Here is a 24,649-nt window from a genome sequence, read left to right as displayed (position 1 = left end):
GTACACGCACAGTGGAAGTCTACACAGCCAGAAAGAACAATGAAGTCAAGACAGTTGCAGGAAAAAGATGCGCTGAGAGAGGGAGGATGGGGTGAAGTACTCTTGGGGGGGGACCAAGAGGGGAGGCAACATTTGGAGTGTAAATAAATAAAAACTATTTTAAAAATAAAATATATATACATGTATTTAAATAAAACCATGAAAAAATAAAATAATGAGTGTTTTACTTATTTTATTTATTTACTTATTTACTAATGAGTAAAAATAAATAAAACAAATTTTCTCATATGTGGAACTTGGCTTTAAAATCATGAGGAGGGAAAGAGAGAGCGAGAGAGAGATTGAAAGAAACTAGAGGGAGGATCGTGATCGAGGAACAGATCTTAAAGGAGGAGGGGGGCAGTGTAACAGAACTCACGTAACGGAATTCGGAAATTCACTAATAGGAATGCACAAAGGGGCGCTAACTGTGGAGGGAAGGAAAGAGCCAGCTAGAAGGGAGCGGTAAAGACACCATGATAAAACACTTCAATTTATACCATAGCCTGAAACATTGATTGAAAAACTCACTACTTAAGGCAGTGGCTTTCCCGAGACACAATAGGAGGTTCAGCAGCCACCCACATATACAGCTCTCATCAAAGCTCCAAGATTCACTTTAATGTCCTGCCTGAAGAAGTGCGAAGCATTTGCTGGCATGTACACCCACTAAGATCCCTCTTACATGTCAGCTACCATCCATATCGGTTCTTCCTCTCGTAGTAGGCAAGATTCTTTCAGTTTACTGCTGCAGGCATGGAAATGAACCGTGAATTCTTCCATCAACTCACAAGGCAGTCATCCTGAGAGTCCATTCCACCTGACGGTGATATATTTATTTTTTTCAATATTGTTATAGATTTGATTACCAGTTCAGGAGTCCCTCCTCCTCGTATTTGTTCAGATCATCCAAATTCCTAGATGGTTATCGGATCACATTAGATTTGGGCTGGCTTGGTGGTGCATGCCTTTAATCCCAGCAGGTGGATGTCCCGGAGTTTGAGGCCAGCCTGGTCTACAGAAGGAGTTCCAGGACAGTCAGGGCTACACAGAGAAATCCTGTCTCAGAAAAAAACAAAAAACAAAACAAAAACCCACAACAACAATGACAGGAGATGGGAGTGGAACGGAACACCAGCCCACCTGAGAGATGGCGAAGGCCGTCACAAGCACAGGCTGTAGGGGCTTAATTCTTTGTTTGTCTTTTGTTTGGGGGCCATAGCTTTTCAATGTAGCTTAGACTAGCCTACTGCTTGTGTTAATCATCTTGCCTTGACCTTACAAGTGTTAGGATTACAGGTATGTGCAAGTTAGTTTTTCATTTTTTCATTAATTTATTTATTCACTTTATATCTGATACACATTCTCCTCCTGGAAAGGGTAGGGACCCCCTGGGTATCACCACCCCCTGACACATCAACTCACTACAGGACCAGGCACATTCTCTCCCATCAACCCTACATCTGACAGAGGATTAATACCCGAGGTAAATAAAGAAATCAGAAAGTTATATACCAACTACCCAAATAACCTAATTAAAAAATGGGGTACAGAACTAAACATAGATTTCTCAACAAAGAAGGGAAACGTAGTGAGATCCTGTTGATCAATAGATAGATAGATAGATAGATAGATAGATAGATAGATAGATAGATGAATAAATAAACAAATTGGTTTTTCAATATAGGGTCCCTCTGTCTGGAACTCTCTCTGTAGCCCAGGTTGGCCTCAAACTCAGAGACATAACTGCCTCTGCCTCCCAAGTGCTGGGGGTAAAGATGTGTGTCACTACTGCCAAGCTTAATAAACAAATTTTAAAAGATTTACTTCTTTATTATATATGAGTAGACTGTAGCTGTCTTCAGACACACCAGAAGAAGACATCAGATCTCATTACAGATGGTTGTGAGCCACCATGTGGTTGCTGGGACTTGAACTCTAGAAGAGCAGTCAGTGCTTTTAACCACTGAGCCATCTCTCCAGCCCAATAAACAGTTTTTAAAAGAAAGAAAGAAAAGAAAATCCTATCCAGAAAACAACTATAATTTTTATGAGTATTGCAAAGAACACGAACACATAGTCTAAACTAGCTTTATTTTATGGAATTATTTTTGGTTTCTCTGTTTAGTAAACTCTAGACAAGCTCTGTGTCAAACACTAGGTAGTTCGATGAGATCCAGAACCAGTTCTAGTCAGAGCTTTGGCTCCAGCTTAAGCTGTCTCTGTGAGGAATGGGAGGTTCCAAGCACTTCACATAATCCCTCGGTGGTCTATCTCCAAATTCTCAGCTGGCCACTGTGGGAAAACTTCAGTTTGACAGCAAATTTATGACCAAGTTAATCTAAGTACTTTAGTTTAATGTATCAAGAGCTTCTAGAAATTTTTAAAAGAGGAAGCCATACTGAGGGCCAATTGAATGCTTAATGGGTAAAGATTTGCTCTGCAAATCTGAGAGCCTGACTTCAATTCCTAGATCCCACAGAAGAGAACAGGCTTCTGCGTGCACATACAGACAAAATAATACATAAACAAATAAGTGTTTTGAAATTTAAAACACAACACAAGACTGGAGAGCTGGCTCCCTGGTTTAGGGCACTCATTGTTCTTACAGAGGACTCAGCACCCACTCGGTGTCTCACAACCATTTGTACCTTCAGTTCCAAGGGATCTGACACCCCTTCCTGACCTTGATGGGCACCAGGCATCTACATGGTGCACATACATAAACATAAACAAAGGCGAAAGAGCCATACACATGCAATTAGATAAATTTAATAGATAGATAGTTAGATGTAAATAGATAGGGCTGGAGAGACGGCTCAGCAGTTAAGAGCACTGACTGCTCTTCCAGTGGTCCCTGAGTTCAATTCACAGATATTACATGGTGGTATATCTGTCGTGTATATAGCAAGTTGTGTATCAGATTCTCCTGGCTACATTGTAGATGTATATCATATATGCCCTGTCTCTAACACTTAACACACACAAACACAACTTACATTCACCCTCAGCTCCACCCACATTGGTGTTACAAGTATATGCTGTCATACTCACCTGCAGGCCCAAACTGCAGGTCCTCACTCCAGCAGCAAGCACTTTACTCACTGAGCCATCTCCCTGGCTTTATCAGAACTGATTTTGAAGTCATGCTTCCCAAGGACCTAGAGACCTTCTATCACCTCCCAGCAGTGGCAAGCTGGGGAACCAAGATTTTAATATATGGAGCTCTGAGGTTCATCTAAGGTCCACATTATAGCATGTATGAACACCTATTCTAGACCAAACCAACTCAACTATTTCTATAGAGAAACAGAAGTCAATCTGTTCTGTGTCTAGACACCACCTAACAGGAGCCCTGCAGGAGCTACAGCTTAATACCTTTTAGATGCCAGCAGCATTCCTACCTTTGTATTCTTCTAGAAGAACAAGGGTCAGCAAAAAGAGGAGGAGAAGGAAGAGGAAGGAGAGGAAGGGGAGGAAGTGGAAGAAAAGGAAGAAGAGGAAGAGGAAGACAAAGGAAAGAAAGGCCAACCACCAAGAGTTTAGGCTCAGTAACTCAGAGCACTGGCCCCAGCTTCAATACCAAGCACCTACATGTTAGTTCACATCCTGTTGTAAATCTGATGCTCCCTTCTGGACCTCTGTCTGCACCAAACCCCTAAATGGTCCACAGAATGCATTCAAAACACCCATATTCATGAAGAGAAATAAAGGAAGAAGGAAGAGGAGGAGAAAAAGACAGACAAAAAGGTTGCCATAACCTCACAGAAAGAAACAATCTTTATCCCCCTTCCCCAAAAAAGGCCACTCATGTCTCAGATGATATAACTGTCACTTGGTTGCCCTTAATGGAGGAGTCCTGAGAGGTCAGGGAGAATGATGTGGTCAGAGATAAGGATGATGAGGACAGGTGGTTGAATCTGATAATTAGGGGGTCTCACGCAGAGTTACCTGAAGTAGTTGTTGCGTGAGAGTCTGCGGCATAGAAAGCGTGTGAAGGCTTGTTAAAGATAGTCTTGTGGACAAGAAATGAGGGTAGAGTGCTCTTTTGGATATGTGAAAATGAACACGATGTTGGAAGCAAAGGAGCATCATGGAAGGGGTTCTGATTAATTAGCTTTAGGACTGTGAACACTCAAGTAGTTTGCAGATCAAGGAGCAGAAACAATAGTCGAGCTGGATGGTGGTCGTGGTGGTGGTGGTGGTCGTGGTGGTGGTGGTGCACTCTTTTAATCCCAGCACTAGGGAGGCCGAGGTAGGTGGATCTTTGTGAGTTCAAGGCTAGCCTGGTCGACAGTGCAAGTTCCAGGATAGCCAGGACTACACACACACACACACACACACACACACACACACACACACACACACACACACAAAACCCTGTCTCGACAAAACAAAGATAATAAATAAATAAGTAACATAGGAAGGAGAAAGAAAGGAAGAAAGTAAGAAAGAAAGAGAGAAAGAAAGAAAGAAAGAAAGAAAGAAAGAAAGAAAGAAAGAAAGGAGGAAGAAACAATTGTAGAGGGGAGACAGTCAGATACATACCACATAAAATAAAGATCAACTAATGGGGGGGTAAAGATGCATAACAGAAAAAAGAATACTTCTCTGAAAGTCATACTTCTTCTAAAACAAAGAAAGGAAGTAAGGATGAGTGTGATAGATGTTGCAAGAAAAGAATGAAATGGTTGGCAAAAAATTTTCAGTATTGAAGATCAAACCTAGGGTTTCATGCAAGCTGGGAAGAGTGCTAGCACTGAGCTATACAGCTCTCATCACAAACGTTGGTTTTATAAATGCACACCTTAAAACTGTCGAACTTTGATTTGACTTTTAAAAGCTAAATCGTTCTGTAACTCTGTAGCTGAGGATGAACTTAAACTTCTTATCCTCGTGCCCCACGAGGTGGAATTATAACCATGGGCCCCCATATCTGGTTTGTATGGAGTTGGGAACTGAACCCAGGTCTTCATGTTCCTAGGCAACCTAGGCAACTCTACCAACTGAGCTACATCCCAGTCCAGAAGAGAAATTCTCTTCTTCCTTATCAAATTTGAGGGAAGAGATGAGAACACAGTAAGGTCTCACCAAAATTTAAATTTCGTTTTGTTTATTAGATCATTGGTCATATGCAAGCAGAGAGCAGCTAAGACCGAGAATAGCGATGACTTGTACGAGCTTCTCAACATTTTAAGTTTTTCTTAGGCCGGAGGGCCCCACAAAGCATAGGGCTAGAATTCTCTTCTCTAATGCTGAAAATGTTATGGAAAACAGCCACAGGCAGTCTTTCACAGAAACTATCAGAAATAGTTCTGCAAATCTGTTTTCTTCAGAGGAAACTGCCAACTGGAATCTTCTGAGAACCCGAACACCATGAATCCCCATATAGAAGCCTGTTCAGCGCCTGACCAACTTCCAAGATCAGGGTCTTAGTCTGCGGAACTTTCGTAGATGCGTGAAAGATGACTCTCCCTTCCCATTGGCTGACCTTTCTGGCGTTTAACCCTTAAGTACATTTTCATTGGTTGCTATTGCCGTCATGTTCTTTCGCCACACCCACTTCCTGGTCCACTTCCTGCAAGATCCGGACTGGAATACGCTGCGGTTGTCCTAGTTCTCCTAGTTCCCCCATCCCCTAGGCCGAAGCTATCGCCTCTAGTTAGAGGCCCCGCCCCCGTATGACCAATGACCCGCTCCTAAGACGTCAGCTCCAGCTCCTTACAGTTGGGGCCCACCATCACACCCCTACCTGCGGTCTCTCCAACTCGTGACCCCGCCCTCACACCCAAGCCCCGCCCCAAGCAGAACAAGTCCACGCCCCTTGCCCGCGGTCCCGCCCCTCCCTCCCCAGAGGGCGGCTACCAGGCGGCGGCCGCAGCCGCAGGAAGATGCTGGAAGCCGGCGGGCGCGCGCCTCGTAGGTGCTGAAGGGACAGTTCCTTCGGCAGAACTTGCTCCTGAGCGCACTGGGCACGTAAGCGATGGAGGCTATTTGGATCTACCAGTTCCGCCTCATCGTGATCGGTGACTCCACGGTAGGCAAGTCGTGCCTTCTGCACCGCTTCACCCAAGGCCGCTTCCCAGGGCTGCGCTCCCCGGCCTGCGACCCCACAGTCGGCGTGGACTTCTTCTCGCGCCTCCTGGAGATTGAGCCAGGCAAGAGGATCAAGCTGCAGCTTTGGGACACGGCGGGGCAGGAGCGATTCAGGTAGGGAGGAACGCGCCACAGGCTCTCGAAAGTGCTAGTGCTCGGTGCTCGCTTCCCCTTCGCTCCTCCCCTTCCAGGGGCGACTTCCTCCTCCGCAGTTTCTTCTTTATTTAGTGCGGATTTCCTGCGCCCCCTTTCTGTCTTCTTTCCTGTCCGAACCAGGGTCGCCGGTCTTCCCCAGCTCTGTCTGCTTCTCTTGGCGTTTGGGTCCCTTTGGCTCCACCGTTGCCTTCTCCCCAAACTCGACTTCGCTCGCTGCGCACACACACCCTTACTCAACCACCTTCCTCCTAGCACCTCCTCTCCAGCCTTGACCAAGGCTCTTTCGGGCCCGGGAAATATGCCAAGTGGGGTTCCTAAGTCTGTGAAAAATCTTTAGTTTTCAGCAAGCAGATTTCCAGCCGAGGTTACAGTCAGAGCTGCCTCGGAACGGTTTACAGCGAGATGCATGCGGTAATGGTTTGAACATCTGACAGCACCGAGTGTGATCATCAGAAAATTCTGGGCCATGACCCTCGGGAGTAGGTCTTGGAAAACAACTAAATGCAACATCAGAATCACTGACACAACTAAGGATGTGTGTTTGTGTTTAAAGGGTGAAGTTGCTTTTTGAAATTCGTCATCTTTGGCGCTTTGCTGTGAAAAAGATAATACGGAGGGTTGTCTGCAACCTTTCCTTTATTTCATTGATGGGTTCATAACGTTCTGGTGTGTGACAACAGAAGAAAGTACTTTTCTAAATGGAGAGAGTCGGTCTTAAGTAGATAGTCTAGTTCTGGATGTTTACCTGGGAACTTGAAAGATTGTATAAAGTCGACTGGCCTTACAGAAAAAGAAGATAAATGAAACCGAATTCCTTGGATAGTTGAGATTAAATCGCATTTAAAGCGTATTTCAAGTTTTTAAAAATCACATGATCAATTGGAAGTCTTGTAGGCAAGCATTTTTATATCTCTTAGCAAGTACTTTGCTTGTGAAATAAAGAACTCCATTAAGGAACTTCACAAATATGGCTTCCCCTCACTCAGCCAACATCCATTGAAAGAGAGGTCAGCCTACATGTGTAGAATGTTCAACATTCAAAATTTTGGCTTCCAGCCAGATTGTGATAGAACAAGACTTTAATCCCAGCACTCTGGAGGCAGAGGCAGGCAGATCTCTGTGATCTCAAAAAAAAAAAAAAAAAAAAAGTGGGTTGGTTTGTTTTGGTTATTTATTTTGGTTGTTTTTTTTAGTTGTTTGTTTTGGATTTTTTGGTTTCCATTCCTGGGTCTGACATTGTGATTCCACTGATCCACAGAGATAACAAGGGTACCTACCGCTTCTCTTGCTTGTATATAAGTTGTGTTTTGTGATGTATAGAAGCGGTAAGAACAACTTTCAGAGAGGTGTTAAAGGTCATCGAGTGTTTTGAATTCCATGAAGACATTTTCCCTTCCTTTTCAATCTGCTTCCTTCGATTGAAACAGTGTTGTTTTGTTTTTTAAACTTGTGCTTCTGGCTGGAGAGATGGCTCAGCAGTTAAGAGCACTGGCTACTTTTCCAGAGGTCCTGAGTTCAAATCCCAGCAACCACATGGTGGCTCACAACCATCTGTAATGGGATCTGATGCCCTCTTCTATTGTGTCTGAAACAGCTACAGTGTACTCATATACATTAAATAAATAAATCTTTAAAAAAATAAAAAAATAAATTTGTGCTTCATCTGTAAGATGAAAACATCTTTATGATTTCTAAGACTCCTGGTTCAACTACTCTTGAGAACAGTTACAGATTCTTCCATTTGTGATCTTACTCAGAGATGAACTTCCGAGATAGTTCAGGGTCAAGGAAAAAAAAGCATTTAATAAGAGCATTTGCTCTACCCTTTAAAGATAGTAAAATCTTCTTCTGTCCAATTGTTTACTTAAAAGTAATTCCTCACCCTATTGGCAGGAAGGTAAACGATAATTAATTTATTAGAATGTAAACCTTTGCTAATTGAGGGTTTTGTAATGCCTTTGAGAAAAATCTAAATAGCAATTCCTTTTATTTATACATTATTAAAACCACCCAATAATGCAAGGACAGTTAGAGAACATTTATGATGAGTCATACTCTGGTTTTTTTGGCTCTTTACCAATGATATATTCATAAATACATATTTCAGTAGCTACCTACAATAGTTGCCTTTCTAGCATTTAGCAGAACGCCTCACCATAAAACGGCATTCTGAACAATTACTGTTAAGTCATCTTCTACAAAATGCAGATATTATCTTTGAATCATGGGTCTCCTGGCATGTTTTATTACCTTCAAGGGTACTTGAAGACACATGTCTGTCATTACAGTCATAACCTGAGGAATTTGTGAGAAGTATTGTATTAGGTTTACTGGTGATTAGACATAAAGGAAAAAGGAATTTACCCTAGAGGGCTCATGATGCAGTTTGAAATATATTACAGAACAAAAAAGTGACCAGTGGGTAATTATCACCATCAGTTTTACTTTACAGTATTTAATTTTTTTTAAAAAAAGATTTATTTATTTAATGTATATGAGTACACTCTAGCTGTCTTCAGACATACCAGAAGAGGGCATCAGATCTCATTACAGATGGTTATGAGCCACCATGTGGTTGCTGGGAATTGAACTCAGGACCTCTGGAAGAGCAGTCAGTGCCCTTACCTGCTAAGCCATCTCTCCAGCCCCACAGTATTTAAATTAACACTCTGGTGGGTTTTAACTACCAGCATAACAGAAAAGGAACAAGATCTGCTGGGCATGGTGACACTTGCCCATCATTCAGAGGTTGAAGCAGGATCATAAGTTCAAGGCCAGCCCAAGCTACACAACCAGACTTGTCTCAAAAGAGAACATTGCTGGGCATGGTAGTACAAGCCTTGAATCCCAGCATTTTGGAAGCAGAGGCAAACAAGTCTGTGACTTACAAGGCAGTCTTGTCAACACAGAGCTGCAGGCCAACCAAATGCTACATAGTGAGACTCTTTCTTAAAAAAAAAAAGGGGTTGGGGATTTAGCTCAGTGGTAGAGCGCTTGCCTAGCAAGCGCAAGGTCCTGGGTTCGGTCCCCAGCTCCGAAAAATAGAAAAGAAAAAAAAATAATAAAATCAAATCAAATCAGGATATTGGTTTGATTTGATACAATACTTAGGATCCCATGAAGAACCTTAGTTCAATGAGAAAGAGTGCCACTATATATCTAGGAAGTGGGAAAGGAGAGTTTAGAATTATGAATGTTAAAGGGGAACTGGCCATCACCACTTTATATATATATATTACTTTTTGTATTATTTATTTATATGAGTACACTGTAGCTGTCTTCAGACACACCAGAAGAGGGCATCAGATCCCATTACAGATGGATGTGAGCCACCATGTGGTTGCTGGGAATTGAACTCAGGACCTCTGGAAGAGCAGCCAGTGTTCTTAACTGTTGAACCATCTCTCCAGACCTATAATTTTTAATATATTGGGGAAAGTTGAGCAGTAAAAGAAATAAAAACCATGTTTAATGCAATATTTGTTTGGCTAGGTTTTTGACTGTTTGGTTATTGTTGTTGTCGTCTCTCTCTCTCTTTGTAGCTCTGAGAACCCACTATAGAGCAGGTTGGCCTTGGACTCAGACAGCCTGCTGCCTTTGTCCCCAGGGCTCTTATTAAAGGTGTGCCCCATCACATCAAGGGCAATACAGTGTTCATAAGTATACAGGAAGCGCTAAAAACATGGAAAGGTATTAAGTAGAAGAATATAGATTTTGATTTTTTTCCATAAAATACATTTATGTAATATAAAGTGCTAATGTTCATCCTTCATGTGTTGACACCACTAGTCTCAAACAAATTCACCATGTAATCCGTAAAAGGTAAGAGGTGTTAAGACTCAAAATGTAGGGGGCTATAGAGTAAAATTATTGGGTCACTGGCTACATCATCCTTGGGAAGGATCAAGTCATTTCTCATGCAAGGGTCTGCAAGAGACCTTTGTCCGTGGATAAAGGGACAAAGCTCATAACCTATGTTTGGCTCCTGGAACCCACATGGTATAAAGAGAGCATTGGCTCTTGGAGCAAGTTGTCCTCTGACCTCCATGTGGGATGTGGGTAAGGAGATGCCTTCCCCCCATAAATTAATTCATGAAACAAAATTTTAAAAGAAAAATTTAGGATAGAGAATTTTTAAAAAGTAATTTCTCATGGAACCCCAAATAGTTTCATGAAAATAAGTTCTTTCAAAAGATTGAATCCGGAGTTGGGGATTTAGCTCAGTGGTAGAGCGCTTGCCTAGCAAGCGCAAGGCCCTGGGTTTGGTCCCCAGCCCAGCCGGAAAAAAAAAGAAAAAAAAAAAGGTAACGTCAAAAGATTGAGTCCGGCCCCTTTTGGCTTTCTGGCACCTTGTCTTGCTATGTGATATCTTCCTCTCAAACATGCAACCACAAGGATGTCACCTACCCTGATGTTATGCAGCCAGAGGGGACCTCACAAAACCCAGTGTCATGCTGCTAGGTGAACTGCTTTTCTTTATACTGTATCTAGCCTCATATCTTGTCACAGTAGCAGAAAGCGGTCTAATATATATGGTGAAAAAACCTTGTAGCAATATTGAATCCACACATGCACCATGAGACTTGTGGATTTCAAGCCAAATTTGGCCATTTTTTTTTTCATATTGTCTGACTTTTTGGGTAGTACAATTATAGGCACTAATTGTAATGCTCAGGGGCTGACGCCTTCTTCAACATCCTCTCAAGATGTGCTTGAACCCTGGTGATTCTTTTCAAAGGATGACCTGGATAATCAAATGTATTTAGAAATCTCTATAACTTTAACGTTCCTTTAAAACCCCATATCAGAGCATCTAGGAAGCCAGGTATGATGGTGACCTAAGCATCTGGGAGGCAGAGGCAGGACTGTAAGTTTGAAGCCAGCATAGGCTACCTAGTAAGACTTAGTCTCAAAATACCAAGGACTAAAGCTGTATGTAGCTCAGTGACAGAGTTCTTCTTTGCCATTCCCTAGGCTCTAGGCTTGATCCTAGCACAGAAGAAAGAAAGCTGTTAAGAAATACTGCCACAAAGAGATGTGTTGTTGTTATTAAATTGGTCGATTTACTGGGCTCTTTCAAACCATGCAATCAGGAATAACTGTTTGTTTGTTTTAAAGATTAATTTATTTATTATGTATAAATACACTGTAGCTATCTTCAGACATACCAGAAGAGGGCATCAGATCTCATTACAGATGGTTGTGAGCCACCATGTGTTGCTGGGAATTGAACTCAGGACCTCTGGAAGAGCAGTCAGTGCCCTTAACCATCTCTCCAGCCCCCTCAGGAATAACTATTTACCAAGCAGTATAAAGAAGCAGCAGAGGCTTTTTTTTTTTTTAATGGGAAGCAATAGCAGACCTACTAATGAGTTAGCTGGCCAATTAACTTAGCAGAAGGTTGTAGACAGTAAGGGTCAGTGAACTCCAGGTCTCCACTTCCTCAGTGCTGGGGTTTCAGGTGCATGCTGCTGTGCCAGCCTTTTTTTTTTTTTTTTAAACATGGGTGCTGTGGACCCAAATTCAGGTCCTCGTGCTTGCAAAGGAAGCATTTCCTACTGCATTCCTTTCTTCTGATTAGCCCTTCCCAGTGCATCCCCTTTTCACAGATACAGGATACACTTACAGGATACATATACATTAGTGTGATATGGGTCATGTAGATAAGGCTGAAGTATAGCTTCAAACATAGGTGCGTGCCTCAGATATACAGAAGTGTAGTACATGACCCAAACTGAAACCTCTTCTATGAAACTAAGAGAGAATGCTGCAGGGGTGGGGGAGACAGTGGGTGGCCCCCCAAGAACTACCCTAGCTGTAAAAGAAAGCATATGAAGAAAGATTATAGATTCTCAGATTATAGGTTTTGCCCACTACTTTTTCCATGAAATAGTTTTCAATGCACTATTAGCAGGTTTATTTTTTAATGAAACTAAATATATTTATTTTTGATGAAAAATGGTCTCATAAGATCTAGGCTGATTCCAACTGACTTTGTAGTCATTCCCTTAAAATCCCCTTAAACCCTTGAACTCCTGCTCCTCCTGCCTCCTCCTCTAAGTGCCATTTTCTAAGTAAGATAATTAATGTGTAGAGAATCTTTGACTTGTCCATGATATTATAGCTCATAGCTAGCTGGCTTGCATAAAAAGTCTGTCTGTCTGTCTCTCTCTGTCTCTCTCTCTGTGTCTCCCCCCCCCCATGTATGTCTGTGTACCGCATGTATGAAGTGCCCATGGAGGCCAGAAGAAGGAGTCAGATGCCCTGGGATTGAAGTTACAGATCTCTATGAACTGCTATCTATGGGTAGTATTTAATTGTTTCTGATAATCCATTTTATTATATAAAAAAATATTCTGAGAAGCCAGGCATTACTTTTCTGCAGAAGATACCAGAAGCACTGGATTAGGGGCTGGGAGCTGGCTCAGTGATCGGAGAGCTTGCTGTTTCAGCAGGAGAACCTGAGTTCAAAGCTTCAGCATTCATATAAAATGGCATGCATTTGTTTATGCAGGGTTGTACATAGCCGAAGCTGGCTTCAAACTCATGATTCTCCTGCCTCACCCTCTCAGTCTTGGGATTATAGGCATACACTACCATGACTAGCTCTGTGGACCTCATTTTCTAATGGGGGGGGGAGAGTTGAGATATAATCAAATAAGCTGAAAATGAATGTATTCATTGCTATGGAGAATAAGAACAAAAAACAGCAACTAGAATACTGGGGATGGCAAGAGCAACACTATTACCAAATGAGGATGTATCGTGAAAGAGAAATAAAACGTGTCCACAGGGGAGTGGATTGAATGACATATTCAAAGGGAAAATGGAGCCTATCAGTCCCTTCTCAGTATCTCTTGGAACCTTTGTAACCACAACCTAATTTTTTTTAATTGGGAAGATGCCAGAATTATTAATGTTTGCGTGAAGAAAGACTAGCCTAACTTCAAAGCGTTGAGTTTCAGAATCCCAGGCAAGGGCAGGCACTGAGCCCTGCTAAAACGCGAGGGCAGACTTTCGTTGTAAGCAGTCCTAAGGGTCAGCATTACAAGGCAAAAGGGGCAAGCGAGTGATGGCAGCACATTGCCTGTTCCCACAAGGGCAGTCAGAACACACCGCCCTGGCTGGGAAAGAGGCTAATGCATCTGCGGGCTGCTAGCTGCCAACGGTCTTCAGCATCAAAGCACTTTTGTCTTCTAAATGCCTATTTTACAGTTGGCAAAGCCACAAGATGGGCATTTCCAGGAGGAGCATCTGATTCACTTAACCCAAGTCGGCAGATGCCCAGTGTCTTAAAGAGCCTGAGGTCCATCCAGCAAAGTTCATGATGACACACAAACACTATATAATTTAAATATTTATATATGACACTGCTATAAATCCAAGCACTCCAGGGCCTGTGGAGTGTTGTCCTCCATACAGCAACATCATCTTCTTTTCATGGCTTGCCAAAAAATGAGGGAGCTGTTTGAGATATCGTTTATATATTTTTAGAACCTTAATAATTGTTCTTTGTGCCAAAAGACTCCAAATTCCCCATAGAAGTCCACTCTCAGTTTGTTACATTAATCAAACATTAAGTAAGTCTTTATAAATCCAAGTGGGCTCTGAGGCTGCTAGCAATTACTCATGTATACATTATCTCTGGAGAAAAGAGAAAGAAAGAGAATTCAGCAGCTAAAACTCTAGTAGCCATGTTGAGCATGGTGGCACACACCTATAATCTCAGCACTGGAAAGCTAAGGCCAGCTTTGAGGCCAGCCTGGGCTATGCAGTGAATGTTGGGAAGAGCTGGAGAGATGTCAGAAGCCATGTAACGCATGGTTCTAGAAGCATTTAACTTGTCAAACCTAAGGAAGCAGGAAATAGAGCGATCAAGAAAGATCTAGATTTAGAGACCTGAAGAGCAGAGAACATTGTCCTTAAAATTAACAATACTGTACTATACACTTGAAAATTAAAGATGTGTGACAACTTGGATTTGAGATGTCCCCCAAAGCTTGTATGAAAGGGACTTGTTTGCCAGCTGGTGGGCTTGGGAGACTGAATCCTGACCTAATGACTAGATTGATCCCCTGATGCTGTCATAGTTTGATGGTGATGTGAAGAAGTGATGAGTGATTGAGAGAAATGTCACTGAAAGATGCTTGTCCCTGGAGTGGGTGTGTTCTTTCTCTCTCTTCATCCCCCTCTGCCTATCACTTTCCTCTATCTCTACAGTTCTCTCATCTCCCTCTCCTCTCCTTCTTTGTCCCTACGATCCTTAGGTGAGCAGTTCTGCTCCTCCACACCCTGTCTCCTGTGATGCTTTTCCCTTACCACACAGTGGGGTCAAGGGACTTTGGGCATAAGGCTCTGAGACCATGAGAGAAAAAAATTTCTCCCCTTAAATGTCTTTTCTCAGGTATTTGTCAGGGTGACAGTCTGGCTGACTAACATAGAGGAGAGGGAGTAGGAGAGGGAGAGGGAGAGGGAGAGGGAGGCAGAGAGAGAGGAGATGGAAAGATGTCTCAGTGGTTTAGAGCACATACTGCTCTTCCTAAGGACCTGAGTTCAATTCCCAGCACCTGAATCAAGCAGCTTACAAGTGCCTATAACCTCATCTCCAGGGAGATCTGACACCTCTGACCTCTGTGAGCATATGCATTCATATGCACATTACCCACAAGCCCCACCTCCACACATAATAGGAAACAAGTGAAAGATGCTCTGACCACTGCTCAGACTGCCTTGATAGAATGGATGAGATTGTTCCTAAGCTGGAGAAGCAAGTTTAGAAGAACCAGTGGATCCTGTGAGCTCTGAGCAGAAAGAACCACAGGAAGCCTATAGTCCCCACATGATGGTGCTGTGTGCTCTCCCTGACTGCTCACCCACCGCCATAAGAAGACCCGAGGAGCCAGTTGACAGCCTGGGCTAATTCAGTAGAAGCATTAGTGTTCTCTAGTGAAAGCATTCCTCATCTGACTGCAAAAACTTCTTTATCAGCAAAATTTAAAAGAATTAAAAGCATTCACAGTATTCAGTGACTCACATGCCAAACATGGTAACTCATAACCCCTGTTCTTGGGAGGAGATGGCAGAGGAATTGCCTAGAGTTCAAGGCCTAGTCTGCTACAGTGTGAGTCACTATCAAAAAGCGAAAAAGAGATTGAAAATAAAAAAAGATTTAGTGACTCATTAAATGCAATTGAGAAAGAGAAAGGCTCCGTCACTCACCCGTCAACCATACCTTCCCATACAACAACTTTGACTTGTGGAGAGAAAAAAAAAACCTACTTCTTGTACTGTTCATTAGTTTAGAATTTCTACATTCTGAAGGATCATGCCAGAGTCTTGCAAGGTGATATCCTCTGGCATGGCATTATCTAAATCTTCATGAACCTTTCCAAGGTTGTACAGGAGCAGTTGCCTCTCAAGGGATAGTGACAAGCTCTTGGAATCCCATTGTTGACATTAGCCCCCTTTCCGTCGTCACCATGATTAGCCGAATGCTTTAACCAGTGCCCTATATATAGTACCATGGCAAGGAACGAGGCATTCTGTGATTTCATGGATGGCTGCTAAGATGTCCTGATTCCAGAGTAAATCCTTTACAGTGAGACTGCCCAACTTCTCACATCAGTGGCTGCTGGAGATGTGGGTAGCAAACAGGGATGGCCCAGGCCAACCTGGATAAGGGGAAGTCCCTCAAACCCTGGCACAGCTCCCAAGGCCACTTTTCATTCAAACTAGAGTGAAAATCTTTACTGACAATGGCAGGACAGAATATTTTGATTATCAAGATTCCTCTATGGAGGAGCCTTTTGGTGAGCTTTCATATAAGCTATGAGTGTTCACTACATTTCATCAACACATCCCTCAAACATCTCTATAACCAATGCTCTGATCGTGGCGTTTGTGTCTGATATGACAACCCCTTAGCCTGTGCTAATGAGTTGCTGTGGATCTTATGCCACATCTGTCCTCTAGAAAGAGTAGACCATGCGTGGAGTCACAGAAGCTTTCCAAATGGGAGTTTCCCTTTTCCACTTATCTTTAAGCTCACCAAAGAAGTGGAGCTGACTGGTGCTAACTTGCTCTCTCTCTCTCTCTCTCTCTCTCTCTCTCTCTCTCTCTCTCTCTCTCTCCCTCCCTCCCTCCCTCTCTCTCTCTCTCTCCCTCTCCCCCTCTCCTTCCCTTCCTCCCTCTTTCCTTCCCTCCCTTCTTCCCTCCTGTCTGTCTGTCTGTCTAGTGACAAAGCGCAAGCCTGGTGAATCAAAGAATACCCTGCTCACAGTGAGCGTCCAAGTTGCACAGTCATTTGGTAGTCTATAGATAGGCATTGAGTCTCTTTCAAGCCAGGTTATGAGCCAGGAACTATTTCAAAGGTGTAATAAGCTTTGACAAAGAGCATGTCTCTGGTATAAAATGTCACTCCTATGAGTGTTCATTGGAGTCTTCCCTGGGCTTAATAGAACATCTCATTCTGCTGTGTACACTTGAGGCTGACACCATGAGATCTGATGGCTTAGATGGCAAAGTTGCTTTCATTATAGCATATATCAGTGATTTTCAACCCTCCTAATGCTACTACAATCCTTTAATACAGTTCCTCATGTTGTGATCCCCCAACCACAAAATTATTGTTGTTGCTATTTAATAACTGTAAATTTCCTTCCATTGTGATCCTAGTTGACCCCTGTGAAAGTTGTTTGACCCCCCAAAGGGGTTATGACCACAGGTTGAGAACTGCTGGCATAGACCAAATGAAGGTACTTCACCTGTTAAAGGTAATACCTTCTGGGTCTCACACTTATGGGTCAGAGAAGTATATTATTCTATAAAAATTTCTTCTAAGATTAAAAAAAACCTATCTTTCTTCTTGGCAGGGGCATAAGATATACAAATACAACTATAAGGTGGTGTACAAGCCTGGTAACCTGAGTTTAATCCCAGAACTCATATGTGGTGGTTTGAATAGGTTTGGCCCCCCAGAGATTCACGTGTTTGAATGCTTGGTCATAGGCAGTGACAATATTAGGAGGTGTGGCCTTATTGGAGGAGGTGTGGCCTTATTGGAGGAAGGGTATCACTGTGAAGGTGGGCTTTGAGGCTTCCTTATGCTCAGGCTCCTCCCAGTGTGGTATGCACGCTGCCATGCTTCCCACTGTGATGACAATGGACCGAACCTCTGAAAGTGTAAGCCAGGCCCAGTTAAATGTTAGCCTTTGTAAGAGTTGCCTCAGTCATGGTGTCTCTTCACAGCAATGAAACCCTAAGACACCAGAGAAGGATGGAAGGAAAGAATTGAATCCTTATATTTGTGCTCTGGCCTTCACATGCATGCTGTAGCAAGTCCACACGAATGCATCATACATATACAGTGATGGTTATGATGATGATAATGACGGCTGCAATGATGATGATGGTTTTTTTGAGATAGGATGTCACTGTGTATCCCTGGTTGGCCCCAAATTCACAGAGATCTACTTGCCTCTGCTTCCCAAGTGGTGTCTTTAAAGGTGCACACTATCATGCCCAGCTAGTTAATTTTAAAAGCTCCTACAACTCACTTTCTTTGGTCTCATCTACATGTCTTCAGCTTAAGAGTCAGTTCCCACAAAAAACTTTACTGAGATCACTGACCACTATATGTTAATTCGCCTCTCCAAATACCGATAGCAAATGCTGTTATGTAAAACATGAGGTCAAACTACTAATGGATGGCATGTTAGACAACATTTTTGTACTGCTCTTATCTCTTTATCCTGACTTTCATTATTCTGTCATGTCTCTTCTTTCCTCATCAGCTGTGTTGGTGACCCTAACCAGATCAGCCATTCATTCATTCATTCATTCATTCATTCATTCACAAAGATACTAGAAGATCATTCTGTTCTATGCACTTGAAGAGCAGTGGGTATTCAACAGTAAACAAAACAGACATGGCCCTTCATGCCTCTCAGTTAGCCATCCAGTAGCGTGCACAGAGCGAGTGGAAAGGAGGGGTATAGGAGGAAGCCATGCAAGAGTCCCAGCAGTGTTCCTTGGCACCACTTGGGACTGGGTATAATTAATTCATAGTGACTTCAATGATGGACTGCTGAACCACCTCCTCGGCACGAATTGCAGTTAAATTTGTTTTTACATTTTCTCATTTTGGGTGAGGTCATACACATGACAAAAGACAGCTTGCAAGAGTAAGCTCTCTCCTTCCACCATGTGGGCCCTGAGACTGAACTCAGGTCATCAGGCATGGCAGCGAGCACCTCCACTCATCTCACTGGTCCCCAAACCTAGGCCATTAGAGATGAGAAAATCTAGGAACAGGTACTGTTGAACAGCTCACCAGAGTAGCCGTGGATATCAGCAGAATGACAGGACTTGAGACAGAGAAAAGTCAAGTGCTAAAATCTCCGTAGAGATTGCCCCAGAACTGACAGATGCTAGCAGATGGCCTCAGTTTCAAAGGAGCAGAGGATTTGTTTACAGCAGGGATTGGAGGGAATAACTGGGGGAGGGGTTGGCTCGGAATCTTCCTGAGGCCTAGCCAGAGTCTGGCATGATGGTGCATGTCTACAATTCCAGCACTCAGGAGGCTGAATTAGGAGCAACTGGGCTGCATAGAAGTCCTAGGCTGTCCTAGACTTGGAAAACCATGTCTTAAAGATAGAAGATGGCAGCGGAAGCCCCTCATGGCTGGCAGAAGCCCCATGAGGACTGACCAACTCTGCTGCCATCTGGGCCCAGACCCAATGCTTTGAGTAGGTCCACCCTAACATCTATCCATCTGTGAGCTGCTGGAGCAGGTGGAGCAGCTGGTCCTGCAGAACCAGATATCATCACTGGATAGGGCCTATCCTATGATGCGGCTGAGGTAGGGAGGCATGTGGCAGCCTGGAACTTGCACAGAACCTGCCCTCCCCAAGCCCCCAGCCAGCTTAGCCATAAAATCACCTCGACTCTGGGCAACAACAGAATATCTAAGTCTCAGTTATGGTCCAGTATTTATAGTGTGTCAGAAACCAGACGCCCGAACCAGACTGATGCAATGAATATTTGCATGTGAAGCTGTTAGAGAAGAAAACAAAAACTTTGTGACACACTGCAGTTTCCAATGCTACAACGAATGAATATGCAATGGAGAGGTGGGAAAGATGGGGGAACGGAGAGGTGTGTGTGCATGGAAAGAGACAGAACTAGAGACATGAGGCAATGACAAGTGTGTGAGAAAGCTAATGTTACCACTAAGGCCCATGCAGATGTCTGGTGTGCCAAGGGGGCCATGTCTTCATCTGTGCTCCTGCAGAAGCTAAGGACTATGTTGACGTCCATGGCCTGTGTTACCACTGAAGGCCATGCACATGTCTATGGCCTGAAGCCACGTTGATATCTATGGATCTTGCTGCCAGAGGGCATGTTGATGTGTGCTGTCACCTGAGGAGGCCATGTTGATGTCCCTGTGATGAGCTGCTGCTGTGGAGCATATCGTTGTCCTTGGCCAGTGTAGCTCTAGAGACCATGTTGATGTCCTTGGCCATGATGGCGTCTGTGGTTGGTGCTACAGCAGAGGGCCGTGTTGATACCCCGTGGTCTGTACTGCCACCAGAGACCATGCTGAGGTCTGTAAGTACATGCTGACTCCAAAGACCATATGGATATCCGAGGTCTGCGCTCCCCTGACTATAAAGGGCAAGGAAGCCATTTTTATAGTAGGATGCCTGACTGCAGACTCACAGGTGAGACTGAGGGATGTAGAAGGCTGCAGTGACAGTCCCCAGCCCATCCCTACAACAAAGAACGGTAACAACCTAGACAGGAAACCATAGAAGAGAACTCTTAAGAAATAGTAAGGATGCTGAAGTGTAGCTCTCCACAATCCTGGGCTTCTGGTGGGTTGGCAGAAAAACCTAGTTTTCTTTAAGGGGCTGGTTACTGGAGTTTGACCATGCTTCAGTGAGTGTATAGGCAACATAAATTAAATTTGTGGCTCTTTTCTTTTCTTTTCTTTTCTTTTTTTTTTTGTTCTTTTTTTCGGAGCTGGGGACCGAACCCAGGACCTTGCGCTTCCTAGGTAAGCGCTCTACCGCTGAGCTACATCCCCAGCCCCTCTTTTCTTTTTTTAAGGGGGTGGGTCATAAAGGTGGGGAATGGACCTAGAAAGACTAGGAAGTGAGTGTGATTGGTGTGCATGATGTGAAATTCTAAAATTATTAATGAAAATATTATGAAAAAAGAAAGATGGATGAAAGTACAGGAGTGGGGAGGGGTGTCACTTGGGAATATGCTAAGAATTTTGAGGAAAAACTGGGAGGTAGTGAATAAAGGGGGGAGGGTAGACACTTTCTCTGCATTCAGAAAGCAAATTTGTTTTGTTTTGTTTTTCCTAGGAGTGTTAGGTCTTGAACCTGGGGCCTCATGAGTGCTAGACTAGTACTTATTAACCAAAAGCCCCTGCCGTAGAAGCAAAGGCACACGTACTGTTGAGTCACTGAACTACTGTGGCTTCAGGGATGAGAATAATGCAGAAGACAAGGATATAGGATCCCACTGTACCGTCATAGAGGTCTCTGGTCTTGGACAAGTAGATGAGTTTAGTGTGGAACACTGACAGCTTGGACCCTGACCCTCAAGAGTTCCTCGGCATTTGGCACTTCCCATCACCATTTTAACTAGTTAGTCCCACACAGCAAACGTTTTGTGACATCTAGGATTTACCAGCCAATATGATGTAAGACACATGTATAAAATATGTTTAACCTTCAAGGAACTATGAACTGAGTCAGACATACTTACATATTCAGTCATCACATATATGAATTGGTGTAAATATAATAGCAGTGTGCTAACAGTTCAGTGGAATTATATGAGAAAGGAGTCAATGGCAGAGAAGGCTTCTCATTTCTTGAACTATTGAAGGAGAAATGGGAGTGTGAAAGACATAAGAGCCTTACTGAATTACAGGATAGGAGAGATTTTTTTTCCCCACCCGCCCATAGGAGATATTTTAAGATTTGATTTAGTATCCTACAAGTTCTCCCTTTGCATCCTCTCTGCTGTTTTGTGTTTGGTTTTTTTGTTTGTCTTGTTTTGTTTTGTTCTGTTCTGTTCTGTTCTGTTCTGCCTCAAGTATTTCAGTCTGGCCTCAAACTCATTATGTAGGTAGACAAAGAAGACATTTGTGCGTGTGTGTGTGTGTGTGTGTGTGTGCGTGTGTGTTGTATACATATATACTTGTTTATGTGTGCGTGCAGAGGCTCATGCAAATGTGTGTAGTGAGTGTAGAGACCTGAGGTCAATCTCAGGTATGTGTGTGTGTTGGGGGTGGTTTTTTAGGGTGTTTTTTTTTTTGTTTTTTTTTTTTTTTTTTTTTTGGTTCTTTTTTTCGGAGCTGGGGACCGAACCCAGGGCCTTGCGCTTCCTAGGCAAGCGCTCTACCACTGAGCTAAATCCCCAACCCCGTGTGTTTTGTTTTTGAGACTGGTTTTCTTTGTGTAGCCGACTGTTCTAGAGCAGACTGGCCTTGAACTCAAGATATACCTCTGCCTCCAAGGCTAAAGGCATGGGCCACTGCCTGGTGTCTCTATCTTACGGTTTTTGAGTCCTGTTTCTCACTGGCCTAGAACTCACCCAAATATACTAGCTGCCTGGACAGCAAGTCCCAGAGGTCTGCCTGTCCCTGACTCCCAGGTGCTAGGATTACAATTTTGAGCCACCACACACACTTTAAAAAAAACAAAAACAAAAACAAAAACAAAAACCATGAGTTCTAGGGACCAAACTCAGATGTTCATGCTTTCTTGGCAAGCACTTTACCAACTAAGTTAGCTTCTCAGCCCAGTCTTGAACTTCTCATCCTTCTACCCTCACCTCCTGAGAAGGGATTACAGGAGTGTGCCACCATTTGTATTACATTTGGTGCTAAGGATTGAACTCAGGACTTCCTGCATGCTAGGCACTCTGCTGAGTTACATCCCTAGTTTTCTATTTGTCTATATGATCTAAACTCAATTTTATATTAACTCTTCTACCAAATACTTAAAAATAAAACCTCATAAGATACCGTAAGACGATATACTGCCTAAGTTCTTATATATCTAAAAATGTTATTTTAATATTCTGTCAGCATATGAAATAGGCATACGTGTTAAGCAGAATATTTTCGTTCACTTATGATACTTCATATTGGGTTTATAAATTCTAGTTAAATGACATTAAGGTGTCTTCAAATTTGATTTTGTGTTTCGTTATTCAAAGGAGGGAAGAAGAGCATTGTCCTTACATGTCTTTTCTGTTTTTCAGATCAATAACTCGATCCTATTACCGCAACTCAGTTGGAGGATTTTTAGTGTTTGACATTACTAACCGACGGTCTTTTGAACATGTGAAAGATTGGCTAGAAGAAGCAAAAATGCATGTGCAGCCTTTTCAGATTGTATTTCTACTGGTGGGACATAAATGTGATCTAGCTTCACAACGTCAGGTTTCAAGGGAGGAAGCTGAGAAACTGTCAAAGGACTGTGGAATGAAGTACATAGAAACCTCAGCCAAGGATGCCACGAATGTTGAAGAGTCCTTTACAATCTTGGCAAGAGACATATATGAACTTATTAAAAAAGGAGACATTTGTATTCAGGATGGATGGGAAGGGGTTAAAAGTGGTTTCGTTCCAAATACTGTGCATTCTTCTGAGGAAGCAGTGAAGCCTAGAAAACAGTGCTTCTGTTGACTCCAGCCTGTCGAAGACCTACCACAGACAGACATGTCGCTCTGGATAGATGTCAACATGGACAGCAGAATGACAAAAGGAGGGAACATCTACCAACATCCAGACCCATTTCATAAGCTGGTGGACACAACGCTGTGTCCACTCAACACCAACAGACTGGGTAGTCTGCTAAGTTAGGAGGAAAAGGAGACAACTTTTTTCTTGAAACCAGGGTCTACAAAGTTACATCCCTTCTCACTTTGTTAGGGTATAGCTGACCTTAGTGCCCAGATGTGTCGGTATTAATCATCCCTCTTGACAGTTGAAAATAGGTTTTCTCATATACATGTAATTCAGCTGAAAAGAATGTATCAGGATTCATTTTCTCCTGGGTTAACTAGTATTGAAAACAAAGTGCACTTGAAGGGCCAATGAGGTGATTCACTGGGTGAGGAAGCTTGCCACCAGATCTGTAGACTTGAGTTTCATTCATTCCTGGAGCCACTGTGGTAGAAGGAAAGAACCCACTTCCCTTGAAGTTGTCCCCTGACCCCCATGTGCATGCTGTCATACACATGCACATACAAATACACATGAGCAAGTACAGGGCCATAATAAATAATGTTGAAAATGCATAAGGTACAACTCGAAGGCTGTGGCTGTGGCTCAGTGGTAGAATGTTTCTTTAGTTCTGAAAACCTAGATTCAATCCCCAGTATCAAAGCTAGAGCAGGAAAAAAGCAAAGTACTTAAAAGCAGTCTTAGAAATATTGACTAGGGGCTGGAGAGATGGCTCAGTGGTTAAGAGCACTGACTGCTCTTTCAGAGATCCTGAGTTCAAATCCCAGCTACCACATGGTGGCTCACAATGATCTGTAATAGGATCTGATGCCCTCTTCTGGTGTGTCTGAAGATAGCTACAGTGTACTTATATATAATAAATAATTTTTAAAGAAATATTGGCTAGAACTAAAATACACATTTTCTTTTTAAAATAGAGTTGCCATTCTTGGAACATAATAAAGTAAGTTTTATATTCCCTTTTTGTTCCTAGATTTATTGCTCCTGGAATCTTTACATTTGATAAGGTATCTAAATTTTCAAAGGAGGTGCTTTAAGCAAATATTGTAAGGAAATAAAAGGATCACTCAATATCAAATACTTTGACGTTATTGTACATTGTCCAAATTTAACAATGCTTATATACTGACATTTTCAAAGAAAATTACAGTTTACCTTGAACTACTTTCAAAATTATCAATATACATACACAGTATTTTTTTTTCAAATTTCCAAATTATCCCATTTCCAGTAAAAGTGTGGATAAGATGTTCTGAACAAGAAAAATGGTGTTAGGAACTCGATTTAGCATTCAGAATTCATTATACAAACTCATTAGTAGAAGGGAAGATAAAATACTCAGTTAAGTGAATAAAATAATGTTCAATTCTTTTTAAAAATATTGTTTTTCAGGGGTTGGGGATTTAGCTCAGTGGTAGAGCGCTTGCCTAGGAAGCGCAAGGCCCTGGGTTCGGTCCCCAGCTCCGAAAAAAAGAACCAAAAAAAAAAATATATTGTTTTTCTTCTTTACAGATAGTTTTGCTATATAGCTCAGATCCACTTGCCTCAGTCTCCCCAGTGCTGGGTACATGACACCATGCCCAGCTC

General features: G+C 42.7%; 1 protein-coding gene across 1 annotated transcript; it reads left to right on the top strand.

The window, feature by feature from the left end:
• The first annotated feature begins 5,608 nt into the window (after positions 1-5,608).
• On the top strand, positions 5,609-24,089 carry Rab39a (RAB39A, member RAS oncogene family). Its single transcript, XM_032910019.1, has 2 exons — positions 5,609-6,249; positions 22,576-24,089. The coding sequence occupies exons 1-2, from the start codon at positions 6,023-6,025 to the stop codon at positions 23,000-23,002; spliced, it is 654 nt and encodes a 217-aa protein (XP_032765910.1). The 5' UTR covers positions 5,609-6,022; the 3' UTR covers positions 23,003-24,089.
• Positions 24,090-24,649: the final 560 nt, after the last annotated feature.

Source organism: Rattus rattus, chromosome 8 (assembly GCF_011064425.1).
Source record: "Rattus rattus isolate New Zealand chromosome 8, Rrattus_CSIRO_v1, whole genome shotgun sequence".
NCBI classification, from domain to species: domain Eukaryota; kingdom Metazoa; phylum Chordata; class Mammalia; order Rodentia; family Muridae; genus Rattus; species Rattus rattus.
This window is presented reverse-complemented; position numbering and strand designations above follow the sequence as displayed.

Excerpts from the sequence above, each read along its gene's own strand:
- Rab39a (XM_032910019.1), top strand. The coding sequence starts at position 6,023 with ATGGAGGCTATTTGGATCTACCAGTTCCGCCTCATCGTGATCGGTGAC. Across the intron at positions 6,250-22,575 it reads GCGGGGCAGGAGCGATTCAG|ATCAATAACTCGATCCTATT; the intron begins GTAGGGAGGAAC and ends TCTGTTTTTCAG.